This window comes from Drosophila teissieri, chromosome 2R (assembly GCF_016746235.2).
Source record: "Drosophila teissieri strain GT53w chromosome 2R, Prin_Dtei_1.1, whole genome shotgun sequence".
Taxonomy (NCBI): Eukaryota; Metazoa; Arthropoda; class Insecta; order Diptera; family Drosophilidae; genus Drosophila; species Drosophila teissieri.
Window position 1 is genome coordinate 21,403,886 of NC_053030.1, and position 22,586 is coordinate 21,426,471.

At 47.3% G+C, this 22,586-nt stretch overlaps 2 protein-coding genes across 3 annotated transcripts; both read left to right on the forward strand.

Annotated features, from left to right (window-relative positions):
- The first annotated feature begins 18 nt into the window (after window positions 1–18).
- LOC122614939 (serine protease snake) lies at window positions 19–1,246 on the forward strand. The gene is made up of 3 exons (XM_043789712.1): window positions 19–279; window positions 342–549; window positions 609–1,246. The coding sequence occupies exons 1-3, from the start codon at window positions 27–29 to the stop codon at window positions 1,222–1,224; spliced, it is 1,077 nt and encodes a 358-aa protein (XP_043645647.1). The 5' UTR covers window positions 19–26; the 3' UTR covers window positions 1,225–1,246.
- Window positions 1,247–1,486: 240 nt separating this feature from the next.
- On the forward strand, window positions 1,487–22,542 carry LOC122614932. Of its 2 annotated transcripts, XR_006325772.1 has the most exons (12): window positions 1,487–2,119; window positions 9,562–9,968; window positions 16,213–16,283; window positions 16,527–16,624; window positions 16,698–18,106; window positions 18,175–18,618; window positions 18,744–19,316; window positions 19,371–19,587; window positions 19,650–19,870; window positions 19,933–20,102; window positions 20,318–20,650; window positions 21,262–21,394. XR_006325772.1 is itself a non-coding variant. In XM_043789689.1 (11 exons), exons 2-11 carry the CDS (start codon window positions 9,773–9,775, stop codon window positions 21,904–21,906), a joined length of 4,044 nt encoding a protein of 1,347 aa, XP_043645624.1. In that variant the 5' UTR covers window positions 1,487–2,119; window positions 9,562–9,772; the 3' UTR covers window positions 21,907–22,542. The 2 variants fall into 2 exon arrangements, 1 of the variants encoding a protein (XP_043645624.1); XM_043789689.1 differs by lacking the exon at window positions 20,318–20,650 and having other exon boundaries at window positions 21,262–22,542.
- The last annotated feature ends 44 nt before the right edge of the window (window positions 22,543–22,586 follow it).

The window sequence follows — 22,586 nt, forward strand, 5'->3', positions numbered from 1 at the left end:
CTCAGTTGTGATCGCAGAGCACTGCGATGCATGCGCTTCCCGGAATCCAGTGCCTGTTGCTGATTGTTTCAGTCAGCGTGGTGGCCGAATACTGCGACAATGGGACTGGCGAGTGCAAGGACCTGTCTCCCACCGACTGCCCAGTGATATTCTACAACCAGCACCTGATTGGAGCCGAAGTCAAGTACTGCGACGAGTTCAACGACATTGTCTGCTGTCCCATACCGCTGGATCACCAGAATCTGAAGCCTGTCGAACAGACGAGGCCTTTTGAGAAGCGTGAGCAGTGACTGCAACCATTCCCTTCGATTGATGCCATTTCAATATGCACTTTTTTCCAGAGTGCAAGCAGTACAATGAGGGCAGATCCGCCTGCCAGTCTACGCCCTTCATTGTGGGCGGCACAAAGGCATCGGGCAAAGAGTTCCCCTTCATGGCCCTAATCGGCACTCATCGGCCCAATAAGACCGATATTAGTTGGGACTGTGGTGGCTCCGTGGTGCATCCCAAGTTCGTTCTGACAGCGGCCCATTGCCTGGAGACGGACGAGTAAGTGGCTGGAGATTCTCCTGAGGGATTCCCCTATAATTTGCGTGCTCAATTGTCAGGTCAAAGGCCGAACGATTGGACCCCAACTTTGATTCGCTCAAGTTTGTAGTTCGCCTGGGGGAGCTGGACTACAACAGCACCACCGATGATGCTCTGGCTCAGGACTTTCGGGTGGTCAACTATGTGGTGCACCCTGGCTATGACACTGAAGACGAGGAGCAGGGTTTTAAAAACGATATTGCCCTGGTGGAACTGGATCGAGCGGCTGAGTTCAATGACCATGTGGCGGCGGTTTGCCTTCCGCCAAGCAGCGGCAACGATGCTCAGCAGGTCACCGCCGCCGGCTGGGGATTCACCGCGGACGGGGTGAAGTCCTCCCACCTGCTGAAGGTCAACCTCCAGCGATTCAGCAACGAGGTGTGCCAGAAGCGCCTGCGCTTCAGCATCGATACACGCACCCAGTTCTGTGCCGGCTCCATGTCCACGCAAGCGGACACCTGCAACGGCGACTCCGGCGGCCCCATATTCGTGCAGCATCCGCTGTATCCGTGTCTGAAGCAGGTGATCGGGATTGTCTCGTATGGATTGGTTTGTGGCTCCCAAGGACTCCCGAGTGTCTACACCAAAGTCCACCTCTACACCGACTGGATCGAGAGCATCGTGTGGGGCCATTGATTGCGCTGGTAAAATCAGTCAGTAAATCATCTTAAAATACTAATATTTTAAATAAATACTAGATTTACTTTGAAATATTTATGAATTCAAAGCATATCGGCGTTTTGGGGACCCTGAAACCTAAGCTGAGCTCTCGGCGTTGCCAGATCCGGGGAGAAACGAGCGCAGAGAGAGCTTCGCGCAGAGCTTCAGGTGAGAGCGCTTCACCTGCTGAGCAGCTCAACTGCATTCCGCTCCGATGCTCAGTTTCGATCGAGACGCACTGGAGTGCGGACGTGTGGTGCGCTTGAGTCTGCGATTTCCTGCTGCGCTTTGCGGTGTCGTCGCATTTTTCGTGCCTTCCGGAGCGTGGATCCCCTGGATTTTTGTGGTCGTTGTGCAAGTGCGCGGCAGTCACGTACAGCCGTTGCAACAAAGTACGAGAAATCGAAAAAAACAATCCGCCAGAAGTAACCAAATCAATGTGGCAAATAGTGTACCTTCGATGCGCGCTCGTTGATTGATTAACACATCACCTCCCACACAAACACGCCGAGTGTAAAGTACTCAGTACTACTACCTGTGGGTGCAATCCGCTGCAAATTGGAATTGGAATTGCAACTGCGCGGTGTGCATCCCCAGCGGAGAACGCTGAAGAAACCAAAACCAAACAACAACAAAAAAAGAGTTTAAAGTGCCGCGGCTGCATTGTTTTGACTTTGATCGTGTGTCGTGGTCTCCACCACCCTTCATCCGCCCCGTTGGCCCTCGACGCAGCGCGTGCGTGTTGCAACTTTTGATTAGCTTTGGATTCCGATTCGGATTGCGATCTCGCAGTGCGCCTGCATTTTTCGTAACTTATCGCCGCCCACATCTTAACTGGCATTTGCCACGGCGGCTCGTCCTCCTCCTTCAGGTGAGTGTTCCTGGAATGCATCCTTCTCTGAAGCCATTTATACGAGTACATCTATAAAAATAAGATAGGATGGCTTATGCTTCATAATCTTAAATACTATAGTTGGCGCAAATCGTTTCAGGCTATGTTGTTTTTGAAACAATCTATCAAATGATATAGCCTTGTTATAATTTGAAGTTTCACATATTAATGTGTACATCTTTTCTCGACGTGTAGTTTCTGCTGTTGTGTGTGGCCATGTACCACATACATACGTACTTGAACCTACACATGTACATATATGTGCCTTGCAGGAAGACCAAGCAAAAGAAGCAGCAGGAATGCTCGCTGAATTGGCAATGCAAACGGGCGCTTATTTTGGAATTCCCTGCACATGTCGCAGCGGAAGAAGGGAAAAAAGTGAAATTCGCCACGAAGCCTGTGTAATTATAGACACACTCGATTCAATTCGATATGATACGCACACACTGTGGCAGGCATAATTTATAGCATATTAGCATTTGGCAGCTGACAACTGCTTTTTGGGATTGTTCCGCGGAGATCGATGTGGGTTGCCAGAACCGAAGCTGCGGCGGCAGATGAGATCACTTCTAAAAACCAATTCCGGGCGAGTCGGCCAAGAATGGCATGAGCGCAGAAATCGCGTATACGCTCTGTAAGTCCATTAATCACAGGCAAATGAAAAGAAACATCGAACTCGCACTGAGTCACCTGTATTCCAGAGACCAACTCCGTTGGCGACTTCGACTTCGAATTCGACTTCTTAGCTTTCATTAGTCTGACTTATCCGGCAGCGGAATCTAATTAATTCTCCTTTGTTTTCATCACCTCGATAACTGTTTGTCTCCATTCCATTTAAGCCGCTTAGCTAAGTTCCCGGCTAATGGCTGACCCTCTAAGCCAATCAGGCGTAGAGCTGGGTGTAGGTACATGGAGAAAAATCAGTTTCTATTAGTTGAATATTATGGTTTTACTTGGCTGAACAGTGATCATATTATATTACCTACGTATGGTATGCTGCTAAGGGACCTAAAACTATCAAAAGAAGTATATAATAACTACAGAAGTAGATCCACCTATCAATTAGTATTGAAATCAATAATAATATAATATTGTAACATGAACATGGTTTAAGAACTTACCGCCTAAAAAGGCGCACACTTCGCACAAACCCCTTCGACATTCACACTTTCAACAATGATGATCACCTTGTTGAGTCTTATTTCTATTTGCGCACTATCGATTTGACCACACAGTGCCGTGTCATGCCGAGATTGGACCGCCGGAGAAACAGAAGCCTAGGCAGAAGTGACCTTGAGGGTAATAACTCCCGCGACTCGCGGCTCGCGGCTCTCTTAGTCATGCCCGGAATGCAGCCGAGCAGCATTGGCAGCTGCAAAGGCCAAAACCGGATGGCATCCACCAACATCTAATGCCTAACACAGGCACATGAGGCCGAGCAAGTCGGTGTGAGATTGTGGCAGGCTACCCACACCACGCAGGTTCTCAATGAGCCGCGTCCCTCATACTTTTTTGGTGGCATTAAAAGCGTATTCACTGGCACTCGCATCAAGCTCTATTATTAACATACTTACACGCAGCGAATTCCAGCGCCCAATAAACCAAAAAAAATGCCAATAAGCCACGAAAAGTAACAGCTTTAAACAAAAAGCCAACGGCCAAAACAAAAAACCGAAAGAAAAATCAAAAAGTGAGAATGCGCGAGGGCAAACGAAACCAGAATCAGAATCTGATTCGACGTCGGGCAGGTTTGTCTAATGGTCGTTTCGAGGGTGAGGAGGTGGGTGGGGTCCACTTGGCTAAACAAACTGGTTGGTAACATATACACGGCACAGGTGGGGGAACCTTGGAGCGCATCTTGACTCTTCAGAAGTAATTTGAACTGTCAAAGTCGGACGAAAACCAATTTGTAATTTGTACACTTGTACACTTGTTCGAAACGAACCTGAGCACTTTCGGCCATACCATATACTCGACTCGACTCGACTCGTATGTGCCAGTTTTATAACGAATATTTCGCATTCATTTGCCAAATTGTTTATAATGGCAGTTAGTTGAATTTTTGTATCGTTTTTATCATTTTGTTTACGCTGTCCCTGCCGAGATGCTGCCGCGTTCGTTGCCTAAGTCTTTTGTATTGGGCCCATGTGGATTGGCATTTGAGCCGCGAGCCGCGAGCCGTTCAATGCCGCGCATTTTTGTAAGCGGCCCGTGTAAACGGTCATAATAGCACATCGGATTACGCAAAATGACCGTAACAAAATCAAACAAACACGGCTCGTGTACAGCCAGCTTGTACAGCTGGCTTTAAATCACTTCGAATGCGTAAGGCGTTCGTCGACTGACCTTAGATTTGTATGCTAATTTCCTATGCTGGCCAATTACACTCATGGCACTCATACAACTTGGCCAGCACGCCCCAACTGACACACAAATGCCTCTGCTGAAGACCAATGTTTTTTTTATGGATTTTTGCGAAAGTTATTCTCGCGATTCACCAAGAAAAGAGAGTTTAAAAGCATTTGCCGTTAACGACTGCCGGGCAAATTTTGTAAAAATTATACACGGGTATTTATGTAAAGCCCGAACAGGTTTCTGCAACTCATTAATAAATTAACAGGTGGATGCGACTGCGATTGTGAATCGGGGATGTCATTGCGATCGTCTGACGCCAATCGCTGCGATGAATTCGCACAAAAGTGGAGCCGCGAGAAGGGCGGTCTGAGTGCCTCGCAAATGATTTAATGTTTATAAATACGATTTGCGACTCGATCGAATCAATTTTTATGGCCCACGTAAAGTCGTGAATTTAATTTTAGCTAGTGCAAAAGGCAGTCGGCTTCATTGATTTAATGACATTTTACAACCAAATGTAGTAACTTTTTAGTTAAAAAAGGTTAGGCATATTTAGCCAGCAGCTGTGGACATCATACATTCCTTAGCTTATTTATATGTACACATTTCATAATGATTTGGAGAAGCACACATACAAAAAGGCATTATTTTTTATAAACAAATTATCATTGAGTCTAATAAGTATCATTTAGGATCTGAATTGCTTTGTGTATAAATCCGCCTAAGTGGGGGGCAAACAAAAACAAACATAATAAAGCTGTCAGCGATTTTCCTGCACCTCTTAACCCTCTGCCGTCTGCCGTCTGCCTTCTAATAACAAAGGCCCACTCAGCCGAAACGGCCATCATTTAATCTCTGCGCTGGCAGTTTGAAATACGATCTTATAGACAAAGTTTACTACGGCTGCGGATACAAGTACTTTGGATGGCTCTCGCCAGTTTAGAGATCAAGTTTAATGGCCATAAAGCGACAGCAAATAAACGCTTGTCGTTTGTCTGTTTGTTCGCTGGTTGGCCGCGGCTTAACCCTTGGATTCACCCTGACCCCACAGGTGACCCCGATCCTCGAAACCCGTGTAGCTTGTTCTTGTGAAAGTCGAAGAAATCAAGAGCCCAACTATGGAATTACTTTAATTTCGGATATACGTTCATCCGCCGAAAGCGAAAGACCCTCGGAGACAAACTGGCTGCACCAGTTGGACGGGATTACACGGTCCCACTATGCTAATCAGCGGAAATTGGTCGCGATGTCAACGTATCGGAAATGTGTGGGTCTAATACGGTGTACATGTATTTGGTATCCAGAGTTGGTGCCAAAGTTGGTATCATTTGTCAACTTGGTGATGGCTTAATTTTCATAATTGATCGAAAACCATCGAAAGTGACGGTTTGTTTGCCTTGTGCGCTTGTGTTTGCTTTTCTTCAGTTGCATTCCGAGTCATCCACGTCGAAATCGAAGGTGAAATAGAAAATAAACAGAAATCAATGAAAAACTTGGATTCGACTCCGGTAACTTTCACTGCGAACCGAAGATGTCATCGAGCTGTGGACTCCGCCAACGGAATTGATTAGTGGGCATTAGCACTTTTAGTTTATCATCAGAAGTCTCTGCTTCACTTATTGAATCAATTTTCAGTGGAGTAAATATAAAATTATTTCCTCGGTTCATTGAGCACCACTTTGAACGAAACATTTTTTCGCTGTGCACTCAAGTAATTATAATGAGCCAACCTGGCACACATGTTTGTCAATCACATATTATTGACGACGACTCCGCGTCCAAGTTCGGTGGCGGATTCGTGGTGCGTGACATTAAAGTTGAGAAATTTCGCGCAAATAGAAATCCAAACACGATATGTTTAACGCAAACAGCACTCGCACAACCAACATGACGAGCTGATTTTCGCACCACACAGCAGCCGCCAGATCTGAGTGGCTCCCATCGAGTAGCCAGTCACATGGACCGTTAGCAGCCGCTGGCCAAAATCCACACATCACCCATACGCCGGGTGGTGCGGCGACCAAGAGATCGAACTGCTTGGCCGAAGCGCCCGATTCGAAAGTTTGCCCGCTAATCAATTTCGAAATAGATTCCTTATTTTAATGGGCAATAACACTGGCGAGTATGCCTAAATGTCATTTCACACTGATTACAAAAATGATTCCTTTTTTTTCGTTTACGATTTCAAAACTTTGCTAAGAGAAATTTATTTTCTAAGGAAACTGGAAGAAGTCCATTATAATTATAGTGCATATTGAGTGTATGGTTTTTATGGAGTGTGTAGAATGAAGCGTGAAAGTGTTGTTCTTGAGCACAGTGTCTGTTGACCGTGGTTACTACCTCTTATGTTTGTCGAATCTTTGCGAGGCTGTCTTCCTTGTTACCCCTCCCCCGGCCGCTAAGTGGTTACACAATCGCCAATGGCCAACGCGGTCCCATTTAAAATCAATTTCGGCTCTTTTACTTAGCCATTTTGTACTTATCCCGCCGAATTGCTGGCTGCCATGTTATTCTCTAATTTGGCTGGCTGGAAATGGAGCGGAGTGGAGTCTTTTGGCCAAGAGTGTGCCGCAGATCGGGGGCTCTAATTTAGGGGTCTTTTGGGAGCGGCCATAGGCGATACACTTGCCGCCCCAGAGTCCGACTTTGGCCGGGTGCGATAGCGTCGATTTATCGCCGATCCATTAATATATTTTGTTTTGGGGCCACTAACCGGTTTCCGGTGCCCAGCTACACTCACACCAAAGGCGACTCAGTCACAGATACATTTGCACATAGAGATACAGATACAGAGTCAGATACAGATACAAACGTCGGTGGCTGGCGTATTTTGAAAATCGTATCTGAGGCCCAACATGAATGAGCTTTTCGAATATTTCGTAACCAGTTGGACTGCATTTTTTCCACTCGCTGTCGCCGTGAATCGAACATGAGTAGCGTGGCCAAATGTTTATGTCCGCAGCTCGGTTGGCCATAATCGATATGTCGTAGAAACCGAGTCAAGTGTTCTTTTCATCCAAAGTGTTTCGCCTCGTCGTTGAAGTCGAGTCGCGTTGAAGACTTCAATTTAATGGCGTGTGAATTGCATTCGAATCTGTTTCGCTTTGGCATTTGCTCTGCGGCCAAGCGGCTCGTTAATTACATCTCAGTTCTAATTAGTGGAAATGCAAAGCACTCGAGAGGCAATTCAATTAAAGTAATTGCTCACCTGAGCCCCTTAAGTCGGCTCCAACTTCCACTCCAGGCTCAAGCGATTTCCCTTAGTCAGTTAGTTGGGTAACGAACCTCCGATTTGGCCAACTCATGACAGCCCGGCCAGCCGAGCAGCCGAGCAGCCGTCAGTTGGCTTGGCTTGGCTTGGCTTGGCATCACGCAGTTTTCCAGCCCGCAGTTGCCCAGTTTTCTTGGCAGCGGCGTCTCCAGCTGGGCGCCATTAGTTTACTTATGGTCTGCTTTTGCCCCAAATGTGGGAAGATTGGATTGCACAAAGAGCGCAGATCGATTTCAACACCAAGCGGGTCAAACTTTCAGATGGTCATGACAAATCTCTGATTGCGGAGATTACTTATCATTAGCTAATGAACAAAGATGAGATTAAAGTTAAGCTACAGCTAGTACTCACTTCTATTTCGTAACTTTGTCTTATAGGCGTGCAATTAACTTAACTTTTTCATTGGTTTGCCCATCAGAAAGATTTATGAGTGGCATCAAATTTCCAGTTAGTAGTTCAACACATAGTTCTAGCCCAGTGGCACAGTCTGCTCCAGATACTCGATACCCGACTTATGCGACTCCATTTGCTCGTGTGCGCCGAGTCTTAATTAACATTTTTTACATGCTTTTCGATTTTGTTTTGCTTGGCGACTTCAATGTCAAGCCATGTGGTCGTCACAGTCGATGTTGCTGATGTTGTTACCATTGTGCCGCTGCTCTCAATGCCAGACAGTTGTTGGCCAGGTTCGAGAGTTGGTCTAGAGTACGAGTAATCAAAACCAAACGAGGCGGTCACCCAAAGCGTCAGCTGCCGCCTCGGAAGTCGTTGCCGCACCGTTATGGCTTATAAAAATGTTTATATATATGTATATACTCGTATATGGATGTATACATCTTGAGTAGATATTTCTGGGGGTCTGGCATTGGACAATGAGTCGGTGATTACTGGGTGCCACCGCTGCTTAACTGAGATGTCACTGGGAAAAGTGGAGCACCGCGGAGCGGTGGTCAAGTTGGAGAGGCTTGCCGTTCCCAATTGCGGAGATTCGTGGAGATATTCGCCAATCAGCCAGACCCCGAGACCAACTAACACCAATTGTCGTTGATTTATCTTGGGACAAGAAAACAGAGATTTCATGCAGCATGCAATTTGCTTGTCAAAACTGTGGCACCATTCTCCTCCATATCCAAACAATTGGCCCCAGCGTGCCACATTTTTACGCCCATTTCAACGCCATTTGTTGTCGTTTAGTCCGGGGGCCACACGAATAAAAATACAAATAAAACCAATCCCACAGCAGGTAGCTCGGTCCCGTGATTTATGTCGTTTCATTAGACCAGCTTTTTTTTTTTTGGCGGACTTTGGCGCTAGAAACGTCAATAGCAATGCCCAAGTAGCTAAGTATCTGAGTAGCTGAGTAGCTGAGTATCTCATAGTTTCTAAGCTCGGCGCTTTGGAGGCAGCTGTCATTGGCTTTGATTAGTTTGTTGAACGCGGCAAGACCTTCGATTTCACTCGCTGGCGAAGGCGTTGGATAGCCATATCCACGTTTTAATTCCCATGGGGCATTGAACCGCACTTCAGGAGGATCACTTCGATGTATCTGCCTGTCACACTGGAAATCTGCGAGCAAAAATAAAAGAGAAACGTATGCATCTTTCGACACTTTCGGCACTTTTGGCCAAAAGAAACTTGAATGGTCCGTGGTGGGAAATTTCCTTGTCATTGTTTGGGCCAATGCAACAAATCATTTTCACAGATCCATCTGCCAGACACTCCAGCTTCAGTTCCCAAAAGTTTTGCAATTCTTGGCTAATAAATATTTCTCTATAAATCTCCCTTCTTCTTTCAGAGTCAACCGTTTGCCGGCTGAGATGTGCGTCCAATTTGTGGCGAAATTAATTATATAATTGCCAAAACACCGCCAAAATCCCCGTAAAAATCAATTGCACAAAAGAAGAGAAAGAGAAGCGCTTCAATAAACACGCCAAGCGGTGCTAATGCGAAAGGAAACTCCCCGACAATCGCCGATTTTTGTATTGTAAAGAAATAAATTATACAAAATGTCTATACAAAGCACAAGACATTCGCCATTCGCATGGACCACAAGAGGCCTGCTGCTGCTCGCCACCTGGTGCTGCTACCTCGGATACCTCGGATCGGAGGCCCATGTGGCCCTCACCTATCCACCTGCCCGCAAGTTCGACCTGGACTTTCTGGACAATGCGCGCACGAAGGCGCCATGTGGCATGCCCAAAGGTGAGTGTTCCGCGTGGAGCTTTGTTTGCTAGGAAAGTAACCTGGATTTTGGGATAGCCTAGAAGGGGTAAAAGTACACTGATCAATAGTTAGCCAATCCACATCGATAGGGAAAAGGGTATATAAATCCCAATGTATCTCATTTTTAGTAAACTTTAAAAATAACTTGGAATGTGTTAATCGTTCTAAATGCACAGAAATGTGTCACGAAAACACATTAATTTCAAACTCAAATATTTACCACTCTATCAAAGCTAGCGAAAATTCCATCTATATTATAAGCACGAGTTCGATTAAAATGTAATGAGTCGTATGCAAATGCATTGCTCTGAATAAAATGTAGTTCGTGGGAAAAAAAGGCAGCACAGAAAGTGCATTTCCCAATTGCCAATTGTTGGCCAACTTTTGTTGGTTTACCAGCTCGTCTGCCAGGCACGCTTTGATTATAATATTATGGCTTATTACGCCTGGTTATGTGCGCTTTGTTTGCCGACTGTAATTGGTCAAGCACGTTCAATTCACACATACAGCGGTAGGAAAACAGTGCGTTTCATAAGCTTAAGCAAGAGCTGCAGGATGGTTCTGCATAAAATTATTATATAAATTGCAATATAAGAATTACTAAATGATGTTGGTAGCTGGCATTTGGTTGCATTGATCGTTCATAATTTTGTTTGAAACGAGTTGAAAATGCTACCACAACCACAATGTTCCGCGAGCTGAGGCCTTGAATCCATGGAAATGATATCGATGCATGTCACTCGAGCGAGGCTGCTAATGACTTACACCTGTGAAACGCACTGCACGCTGCCTGAATGTGTTCATAATTCAGAGACGTGCAGTTTGCGGCTGAAAACTTTTGCTTCTGCACTCGCTTGCATAATGTGCATATGCATATGCTTATGCTCCGTTGTTATTGTTATACTTGCGAGTATATGCCATACATGTTGCTCAATGCAGCTGGCGGTTGTTATTGTTGGCTCCGTTGTTATTGTTGCAAAGTGTTACCAATTAATTTGCATATCGCGAGCGGGGAGAAGCCACTCGACCGCCATTCACTTGTTCGCAGGTGAGTGGGGATCCACTGCGGAGCAGCCAAAGAAATTGGGTCACACAAATTATGAGCATTACGATTATGATATGATCGTTGGCGCTTCGAGCTCTTGTGCACTTTCGAAAATAAATAAAAATAACACTTTTGATTTCAAGCGGTTTTTGTTTCTCTCTTTCTGTATGCTTTTTTTTTTTTGGGCTAGTCCCATCGATATTGTTTGCATATCAATTATAGACAGTAGACTCGAAGCCGACAATTGCCTTGAGTTCGTTGGTAATTGGCAACTAGCAACTGGCGAGTGGAACACGTGTGCCGCATCAAAATGCCAAATCAATTTCCATGGATATGCCCATAAAGTATGGCTCACACACTCCAATAATGTGCATACATTGTATACTGTGGTGTGTGGTGTGGTGTGCACAACTCGTTGAGCGACATTTTTGTGCGCAGCACTTTTGCCCATATTTTTGTTTGGGTTTTCGTTTTCAATTTCAATTTCGTTTGCAATTTCATTTCGCTTTGTTTTGCCCGGTTTTTTAATTATATATACGCGCGCACATTGCGTATACGCAACGTGGGCAACGGCGGCACGTTTAACCCATTTTGGGGCATGACAACTTTTGCCTTCGCCTGCGGCTGCAACTGCTGTTCGCTGTTCGCTGTTCGCTGTTTGCTGATTTCTGTTTGCTGCAGCCTGCCAAACGCGTCTGGAGCTGGCCAAAAAGCAGGTCTCAGCCATGGCAACTGCAACTGCAACTGCGGTTTAGGCCGCTCCAGCTCACTGGCCGCCTTGATGATGATGTATGCGCCGACGAGAGGCAAAGTGGAATGCAACATGCTGCAAGTGAAAAACTTTCACTTGTGCATTACGGCACACAGAAGTCCCCGGAGGCAGAGAGTGTTGATTGGCAGGCAGCAACTTATTCCGGCCACCAGCCGCGATTACGGCATGACGAAAATGTTGACAACTTTATCGAAGGTTGTAGATGGAGTTATTTTCAATAATGAAGGATGTAGCTGGATGTATCCAATACAACTAGTTCGGTGTTCAAAATGTTTAAAACCTAGTCCATCTAGTTACACGATCTATCTGCAGATGGTTCGCTGTATCTACAAGATGTATCTGCAACTGACAGTGACAACCAAATGAGGCTGAGGTTGTTTTGCTGCTGCTGCTGCCCTTTCTATCAGCATCATCATCATCGGCATCTGGCAACTGGTTCACTAGGCCACAAAAACGCCGGGATTGGAATGGGGACCGATTGACTGACTGACTGACTGACTGACTGACTGACTGCTGACCTCTGCGCAGCGTCTTGCATCTTGTTTGCATTGCGCTGGCCCCTCTCGAAAATCCAGTGCAGCCTCTCAAATCTAATCCATCTCAATTTGTTCGTGTTTGACACTCTTTGCCACAGCCTTTGTCTCAGTGTCTGCTGGCACACGATTTGTTTTGATTTGGCTTTGTTTTCATGTCGCTTTTTTTCTTCTCTTGGCTTGTAATTGTCTGCTGGCGTGCTGAGTGCGCTGGAATGGAGGTCAAGTTGTGGTCGCCTCTTGTGTCACATGTCGGCAGATGCCAGCGAACATCGGTTGGGCAATCCGGCAATCTAACAATCCAACCATCCAGCAGCCATCCAATGGAGTTGACACAACATCGGCTCCGATAATTAGAAGAGCAATCAGCTCAATGCAAATGTCAATTAGTCAGCCGCAAAAGCAGCAAACGCAGCAACCGCAGCCACCGACTTGAGCAACATTCAATAAGCTCCGAAAGAGATTTATCATCGCTGTTGTCGCGACTCGCGACAGAAACCGATGGCCATTTATCACTGCGAACCGCAGTCGAGCTCATATTTTAGGCTAAATCCTGCAGCGAAATGTCGCATTGTGGACCATTCAGAATATCAATGAGAGCGCTGGTCATAAATGACATTTAAGCCGGCGACACGGACATCGCTACGTATACGTAATATTGCTGGGGAATGCACAAGTAGCCAGCTCCACGAGCGGAGCACAGAACACGCTCACACATTGAAATGCATCTGCACCGCAGTGCATTTTAGGCCATAAATACCAACTGGCAAGTGGAGTGGACTGTGGAGCAGTGCATCGGATCGCAATGGATTGGATTGGGCTGTACGAGTATAGGAGCGGTTTGGAGTGGATCGGATCGGTCGGAGGCCTCCTAAGGGGCTGGCCGAGCCAACGTCACGAGCAATTAACCAAAGCGAAACTCCTTGACCACAGTAGCAGTGGCTACACCACAGCGAATGCAAATAGTGCACAGAGGAAAACAATGTGTGCTAATCACTATTTTGTTTTCTTGGAAATTAAGATTTACTTCAATTGAAACATAGCTTAGAAATGTCTATAATAGTTGCATATCCTGGTGCAACATGACAACTTACCTTATGTATGATTTTATACTGTAAGTCCTAAGCTTTGTGCTCCGTGCCACATCAAGAGCTGCCAAGATCTGCAGACTTCAGCCACTTGGTCAGGTTGGTTTGTGGCAGTGGCGACCACCACGTCGAACGGTGGCAAAAGACTGCCCGTGTAGGGTTGCCAAAGCGAAATGAATTTTATGGCACGTTACTTATGCCACTGCGCCCCGCACCCCTCCCCCCTCGTTTGGCGGCAAGAAATGCTGAAATTTATTGCCCTCCGCGGCGCAAGCGCAACGCTTCGTTAGGCGAGGCGAACGCTGTCTGGAAGTGTATTTGTCAACCTTTCGCAGTGCACCCTGTACAGTGCAGCCCAGTGCAGTGTCTGCAAGGCGGAAGTGTTTGCTTACGGCTTCGTGCGAGGCGTCGTCCATATTTGGCTGTTGATTTTTTCCTCTCTGGCCCCATGCAATTAGAATGCATGCAAGCGAACATTCTTCTATCAACAGCAGCAAATTGCCTTGCGGGGGGAGCAGAGTTAGGAAGTGGATGGTGGGGGGGGTTGCATGATGTAATGCCACCCATTAAGAAATACCCGCCGGGGTCTACTCCACCCAAGTCCAGAGTGATGAGTTCCAGAAAACTGCAGGTCTTCATTTTATAAAAGTTTCAAATATCTCCTTCAATATTGATTTATTCTGCGCTATCACAGTGTTTAAATACATTTAGTGGATCTCTGATATCCAACGATTTCACAATCGATTACTAATTATATATACGGTGTGAAAATATATCAAATTTGTTTAATATAAAAACACTTCTACTTGACGCAAGCACCACTATTAGGCCACCAAATTCAATCAGCACTGAGCCCGCTAGCCCCTCCCACCGTCGATCGATGGAATTCAGTTTGCGATCAAATTAGCCAGGTTTCCAATCAATTATAAACCGATTTCACGCGCATCTCCGCCGGAGATGGGGCGGTCAGTCAAGGCGGCCCCGACCGTTTTGGGTCCAGCGGCCGAGCGGGACGGACTTTCGAAATGGCCAGACGTCGCCGGCGAGTTCAAGCTCAACCAGCACACACAGATACAGATACAACGAATCTGAGCAGCCTCCAAAAACAAAACGCAAAGGTGAACAACTTTCGCGGGCCTGCCTGCTCATGGGAAATATGACGGAGTATAAGCGAAACACGAAAAGGCGTACAAAATATTAACCAGACAGCTTCGAGCGATCGCTCCGAACCATGGGAAACCCATAAAAAAATAACCGAAAAACACCTGCTAATTTGGTGCATGGATTCAGATGCGATTCCGATTCGGAGAGGTCCGAGCAGCTATGGTCTGCCGCCCCTTTTCGAGCATAATTTGGCCGTTGTTTCGATTTATTAATGGGAACACACGATTTATGCGCCGATAGTCGCTTAACCCATTTCTCGATCTGGTTTGGCGGCTTTCCGTTTCGAGTCAAAACAAAGCGAAATCTGGCTGAGTTATGGGAGGCTGTGTGAGGTCTGCGGCCCGTCAGGTGCAATCAAATGTTGAGAATGCACTGATCCGCATTCGATTCCAACTGATTTGCATTTCCCAGTGGCCCAGAAAAGCCAACAAGGGAAGCCCAGTTGGTTTCCAGCTGAGTGGAGCTGATTTCCACCGCTGGTTGCGCCATAGAAACCAAGAGTTTTTCTTTTTTGCCCAGAACAAGCATCCAGTGACCCACAAACGACGTTAGCTGTTTTCGATGCAGAGTCAGAACCATTCAATAGCCTGAAAAAGGAACTCGGAAAATGTGGTTGCCAGAGGCGCTTCCATTGCATATGCCCCATTGCGGGTTAGACCAAACCACTTGGCGTCATGTCCATCGCTTCAAATGTCATTTTATGCCCATATCGGGATGACCAACTGGCAGCCGCACGACCACCGAACAGCCATCGAGTGATTCAAGTGGTCAGCCGTTTTTATGTTCCCAGCCTCGGCGAGTTTGGCTAACCTGGCTGCGCGATCTCGTGCCAGCAGTAATCATAATTTGCAGCTTCCTTATTGGCCGAGACAAGCGCGGGGACATCGGGAAAGTGACACTCCTCCTTTCGCTTTCAGAGATCGCGCTTCGCTATAAACGTTTAATGGCCTCAATTAGCGACTCGTTCGCCGTGTATTGGCTGCCAAAAGATGTGCGAGCTGCGCATTGATAGCTCCTCATGTCCATCTGGACACAGAGAAAAATCTCTATGATGTTGGCTGTATGCCAGTGAGGTATCTTCAAGGATCTCAACCAAAGAGTGTTCATTGAATTTGCTAAATATGCTTAAGGCCCAATGGCATTGGCTTAAAGACTCCAGACAGTAGTCATTTTTGCTAGTGCATCCCTGTGCCTCTTAGCGAACACACCAGCATACTTTTTCACAGCTGGTCAGCGAAGATTACCGCATGGCTCTTATGCAACTGACGAGTATGCACTGCGTCTGGGCAGGCTCGCAAAGATGTTGGGGCTGGGCCTATGCACATATGAATGTTTATATGTATTTATCTACCTGGTGCACACTGGCATTCCAGGTCGTCAGCTGGGCTGTCATGCACAATTTGCCGGGGGAGTTTGGGTGGACAAGATGCAGGTGCACTCGATGCCTGGCAATGCAGAACCAGTTCGATACCAGGGGGAGTGGATTTAATTATGTATGTGCAGGGAACTGGGCAAATAGATGGCCCTGGACGACGACTCAACGACTCAACGACTCAACGACTCGACGACTGTCACATGTAATCACCGGCCCACTGAGCACGCTCTGCTTTCCTAATTTCAGGCTCCATCCGCACATCGCTGCTCTCTGGCACGCAGTTCAACGTCACCTGGCACTTGGCCTATGCGCACAAGGTAAGATGGATCCGCAGCAATGGGAGCAGACACGCCCCCTTTGGGGTTCCTATTCCATCACCGGGGGCTAATTAGCCGAGAATTCGTTCTCGAACGATTGCCTCACATGCACGCAGTCAAAGTCAAGCCCCGAGTCTCGAGATTCCCATGTTTGTGGCCTGGCTGCACGACACCACAAGCATCACAAGTTCTCAGTCATTGTTTTGGCGCAACCATATTAATAATTATCATTCACTTTTCCAGGGCGGCTTTCGGTTGCAACTGTTGGATGCCCTCGATCGACCTGTTCTGGACCTAACGCCCCACGTAAATAACTCGGAGTTTGTGAGCACTGATGTCACGTAAGTATCACCCGGAAGATGGCTTATTCAAAGTACAATTGTGATGTGACTTAGAACACCTTCCTGTTTGTAGTGCCCAGTCCTACGAAGTGAAGATACCGAACGACTTTGAGTGCTTTAACTGCACTCTTCGGCTGCTACGCCAGGCAGATGAGTGGACCACCAGCTATCGCTTCTGGTCCTGCGCCGATGTGGACATCAAGCTGCGGAAGGACTTCAAGGAGACCTGTTCCGGCAATGGCAAGTACTTCCCCTCGCGGTGCAAGTGCGACAAGAACTTCTATGGCCCGCAGTACCAGTACAAGGATGAGTGCTCCGCCGACTCCGATTGCGGTGTTCAGGGCAAGTGCGTGGATCTGGGTGGAACCTCGCTGCCTAAGAAACAGTGCTACTGCAACTTCGGCTGGTTCGGTATTGGATGCAACAAACGGTCGCCCTACAAGAGCACAAGCCTCGACCTCTCCTCGTACTCCAAAAAGGAGCTCTCACCCGACTACCACGTCTACTGGAGGCTGCTCGAGGAGCAGAAGGAGATCGAGATGGTGCTTAAGGTCAATAGTACGTCGTGGGTGGGCTTGGGCTGGAGACCACGTGGCATGACACCGGAGTGCAAGAACTTCCCGCTGATACGGGACATCGGAGATCTGACCACAACTCTGGAAGCCTCTGCCCCGGAACCCAAGAGCGAACCGGAACCCAAGAGTGAACCTGAACCCAAGAGCGAACCCGAACCCAAGAGTGAACCGGAGCCCAAGAGCGAACCGGAACCCAAGAGCGAACCGGAACCCAAAAGCGAACCGGAACCCAAGAGTGAGCCTGAACCCAAGAGCGAGCCGGAACCCAAGAGTGAACCGGAACCCAAGAGCGAACCGGAACCCAAGAGTGAACCGGAACCCAAGAGCGAACCGGAACCCAAGAGCGAACCGGAGCCTAAGAGTGAACCCGAACCCAAGAGCGAACCAGAGCCTAAGCAATTAGCCGAGCTTAGGTCCGCACCAGAACCAAAAAGTGAGCCTGAGCCTAAGAGCGAACCGGAGCCTAAGAGCGAACCGGAACCTAAGAGCGAACCGGAACCCAAGAGTGAACCCGAACCCAAGAGTGAACCCGAACCCAAGAGTGAACCCGAACCCAAGAGTGAACCTGAACCCAAGAGTGAACCCGAACCCAAGAGTGAACCCGAACCTAAGAGTGAACCAGAACCCAAGAGTGAACCGGAACCTAAGAGCGAACCAGAGCCGACTAGCGAGCCTGAACCAAAGAGTGAACCAGAACCCAAGAGCGAACCGGAGCCCAAAAGCGAACCAGAACCAGCCAGTGAGCCGGAACCCAAAAGTGAACCGGAACCGAAGTCTGAGCCGGAGGCCCAGAGTACGAAATCCAAGAGAGTTGCTGGAGATTTTGCTAAAAAGGGTGTCTCTTCAGTTTCTACAAGTGTTTCATATCGCGTTAGCACCAAGTCAGATCGCCAACGGCGTGAAGCTGGTAAGGATCGAACACCTTAATCCAATCAGGATATCCGTATTAATCTATTATCCTACATTGATTTACAGATTCACCCAAATACCGCCTGAATCCCTACACACCACGCCACGACTTCAACGGCATGGACTGCACGGACATCGTGATCGGAGCAGCCCGAGGAATGGCCAGCAGAGTGGGTGACTACTACAGCCGTGACCGATCGACGCCCCACATCGACGAGTTCTTCGGCGGCAAGTCAAACCTGGCCTTGGGCACGGGCTTTGAGGAGAATGGCGTGACCACGATCATCTTCCGCAAGAAACTGGTCGCAAATGAACCCACCGATCACACCCTGGACGATGCGCTCACCCATGTGATTTGGGCCAAGGGTCAGGAGCCGGAGGCATATGTGCATGTGCCAGCTTCTGGTCTGGAAACACAGACCGCTACTGTCAAAAACTTCTATAAGCAGGATGAACTCAAGTACCACGGACACCAAATGCAGCGAGGCGTCACCCAGATCAATTTCTTCGGTAAGTAGTCTACATTCGTAGTAGGCTACATTTCGGTAGCATAACGAATTCAAAATCTAAAGACAATCTAGAATATAGTATAGGATTTTGTTTACCACTTTTCTAACTTACCAATGCTTGAACAGAAAAAGAAAAGACAGCCACGAGCACAGACCGTAACGACCTGGGCACCAATGTGCTGGATAACGATTGCTATGGTCATTGGAAGTATCCGTCCAACTGCTCTCCCCAGGAGCACACCTGCGAGTACTACGCCAGTTGGGAGACGGCCGGAAAGGGTGACGAGATGCGCTGGCACATTGAAACGTCGAACACGCAGACCTGGACGGGAATCGGTTTCAGAGATGACCAGCGTATGTCGCAGACGGATGCGATCATTGGCTGGGTGGACGGACGCAGCGGAAGACCCTTCCTTATGGACACCTGGGTGTTGGGCTACGCTTCGCCGAAGCTAGATGATCGCCAGGACATCTACAACGCATCCGGACGCATTGAAAAGGGTGTGACCATTCTGGAGTTCAATCGCAAGCGGATCAGCAACGACGAACAGGACTTGTCCTTCACTGAGGACCACTGCCTCTATCTATTCTTCCCGGTTCTGGGCGGTGCCTTCAATGTGGTGAACAAGAAGATCCGCAAGCACGAGCAGGTTCCTCCAATCTCTTCTCAGCGTGTCTGCATCAAATCCTGTGGCAAGGGTAAGGGGTACCTTAAACTATAAAGAGGCATTCACTAATTCTTATCTTTCACAGAACTGGAGTCCGTTTTTGTGGGCACCAGCACTCCGGCTCCAAGCCGTCTTGTTTACGCCGTGGCCGTTAAGCTGATGAACCTGGGCGAATCCTATGAGGCACCGAAGCCGGGAACCGTGGAGTTCAACAACCTGGCAGCCACTATATCAGATTCATTCAATGGCATCCTAAGTCCTTTGGCTGGCTACTATAAAACGGATATTCTGGGCTTTGAAAAGTAAGTGTACCATAGATCTTAAGTAATGTAGAAGTGGATTAAATGGAGTAAATTGCTTTCAGGGAGGGCAGCACCATGGTGGCCAAGGTGCAGGCCATGTTCGACAAGGCGGATGTGGAGAAGATGCACGCGTTAGAAACCAACGAGGTGGACAAAACCAGCGAGGCAGCAGCCCAGAAGAACGCCGATGTGATTCGTTCGGCTCTGAAGGATCAGATTGCCACCGGTCGCGTGGGATCTCTAACGGTGGATCCTCAGTTCTTGGACTTTGAGGCATTGGAATGTAAGAACTCAAGCGTGCATAACAATGCTTTCATGAGCTGACCTATTTTATTCTTCGTGTAGACAAGAGCTCCTCCGAGCCCAATGCCAAGGAGACACTGCTCTCCTTCTTCGATCTCTCCGAGACACGTTTGTACATCGTCCTGGGACTGATTGCGGCCCTGGTGCTCATCGCGTTGATCCAGGCCTTCTGCACCATTTGGAAGACATCGCGAAAGAGCAAGAACACGAAGGTGAGTAATATGGAGATAACTTAAGCATATAAGGTCAGCAAAAGCCACTTCGACACAGAGAAATCCGCTATAAAATCGTAAAATCAAGACATTAATGGACAGTAAGTATTAATGCATGGCCAGCAATTGTTGAAGCTGCTTCTTCTCAGTGTCGAATTGGCGTCTTTCATTCCTTTCTTATTAATCTTTCCCCATTGAAACCGTGTCGTTCAAAGCTGGTTTACGTGATTCCCGAAGAGTGGCGCATGTACCAACAGCGACAGCACCAGCGCTACTATCAGCCCTCTAGCGATCTATAAAAGACTCACTCTACAAATTAAATTCAGATCAGATCAGACAGATATACGCCCTAGAAATACTGCCCTACTGCCCGATCCACCTGTAAACCGAGCATCAGCTACAGCTGCCTTAAGCGCATTTACGTTTTAATCCGAACCGAACCGAACCACCCATCTTGTAGTTAGTTTAAGTACCGGAAACCTCTTGATTATGTACTGTATCTGCATCTGCGTAGGTGCCGCGTTTATCAAAATTCCATAACCAAATCGGTAATTTAAAACTCTATATATTTTCTGTGGTATCTGTTGTTGTATTAACCTTGTCACCTAACCCACCACCCCGCCTCCTTTGGACGGTAATCTCAGATCTGCTTCTCTTTCTCCGACTGTTACTTAACCCATTTCTGTGTTTCCAGTTCTATCTAATTAACATCCTTGCATCCACTTGCATTCGCCTTCATCTGTGTGCGGGTTCTCTTGACCAGTCAGCATTTGATATGTGCTAAGTAAGATCCCAACTATTTTGGGCAATTGGAATCTTTGAAATCCCTACTCTGCTCTATAAATCCTATGCTAGATCCCCAGAACAATTCACCGTCTATTAACCATTTATTTTGTTGTGATAGAATCCTCCTGCATCTGTTTTCTATTTATATTGTATTTTCGGATCAAACGCCGGCACCTTTGCAGAACAGTTTAAAACCCAGAACAGTTTAATTGTTTGATAAAGTATTTTGTGATATAATCTTGTTGTCTGCGTTGTACATGGTCCACCCAACGATTCCCAAAATTCCCACACCAATTGCTGACTGGCTGAGTAACTTGATGGAAGCCCACCGAAATTTCAACTAAATCACGCTAAATTCTCATTGTACTTGCAGGAGAAACTGATCCAGAACTCGCCCTGGAAGGAGTTCGCCTCGAACACCAACTATGCCTTCGATCCTTATGGCGAAACGGAGGAGAAGAACATTACCAACAGCACCACGGGCAAGGAGAAGTCGCGCAACCGCCATCAGTCGACCACGAGCAGCCAGCAGACGACACTACCCATGTCCCATTCGCCCACCAGCAAGTCCCAGATGTACTACGAGAGTCCAAACGGTCAGGGCAAAAGCTCCAATGGCAACGGCAGTCGGACCAACGGACGCGCCACCCAAGAGAGCAGCGTCGGTGGAGCACCCTATTCCCGGAGCTCCTATGCGGAGCGCGCCTACTCCCTGCCGCGGCAGGCGCATCAATACCAGCAGAGCCCGGCCAGCATGCAGCCCTCGGGTTACTACACCCACGACAGGCGGGCCGCGCGCCAAGGAAGCCGGGATAGGGAGCGCGAGCGCGAGAGGGAGGAGGAGCGGCGCCAGCGCCAGGACCGCGATCGGGACTCTGGCTACGACCGGTCGCGTGACGATCCGCGACAGAACGGTGGATCCGATACGCCCGACTTCTACTTCATGCCCTCGCAGCGCAAGTATTCCGGGGAGGTAGTACGCGTCTATGTGGACTACAACAAGGATCCGAAGCACTAAAGCTCAAAACACATCCGATTATTTAATGCTCGTTTTAAGTTCTACCCTTACTCTGTTTCGTCACACACAACAAAAATATTAAGAATGTCAATTGGATCTTTTGTCTTCTTAAAATAGGATTGTATAACACATTCAACAGATTTTGAAATTATCACTAAAATAGTTTTGCCGTTGAATACATACAGAATGTATTTGATAAGCGAAAACCTTAAATGAATCATTCCAAGCTTACCTTTGTTTCAAAGAGAGCCAATTGACATCAATCTGATAATTATCTGTGCACTTTTGTTTCCAATATGAGCCCTCCTTAGTTTCGATTTTGCCATAACGCAGTTGCGCTGCAGCGGCGTTTCCAGGTGCGCAAGCTTTACCACAGAACGCACAACGCATGATTCCACAACTTAGTGAATTGTAAATATTTTGAATAGACATTAAAACTCTTGCAAACGAGAAACAAATCCAAGCCACACAAATCACACAAAATTATAAAGCAAGCTTTGCAGTTAGGTACGTGCATACATAATGTTTTCGCATTGTCTTATCGTAAATGTGCAAAGAAACATAGTCACTGTATTTAATCAAATTAAATATACGCATTAAGTACATATAAATAAAGTTAAGTACATCCAAAAAGAACTATCGGATTTTTTCTAATAAATATATTAATTTAATGATGGTAT

Coding starts and splice junctions, on each gene's coding strand:
- LOC122614939 (XM_043789712.1), top strand. CDS start 27: ATGCATGCGCTTCCCGGAATCCAGTGCCTGTTGCTGATTGTTTCAGTC. Junction 280..341: donor GACGAGGCCTTTTGAGAAGC/GTGAGCAGTGAC, acceptor ACTTTTTTCCAG/AGTGCAAGCAGTACAATGAG. Junction 550..608: donor CATTGCCTGGAGACGGACGA/GTAAGTGGCTGG, acceptor CTCAATTGTCAG/GTCAAAGGCCGAACGATTGG.
- LOC122614932 (XM_043789689.1), top strand. CDS start 9,773: ATGTCTATACAAAGCACAAGACATTCGCCATTCGCATGGACCACAAGA. Junction 19,317..19,370: donor CATCAAATCCTGTGGCAAGG/GTAAGGGGTACC, acceptor TATCTTTCACAG/AACTGGAGTCCGTTTTTGTG. Junction 19,588..19,649: donor GATATTCTGGGCTTTGAAAA/GTAAGTGTACCA, acceptor AATTGCTTTCAG/GGAGGGCAGCACCATGGTGG.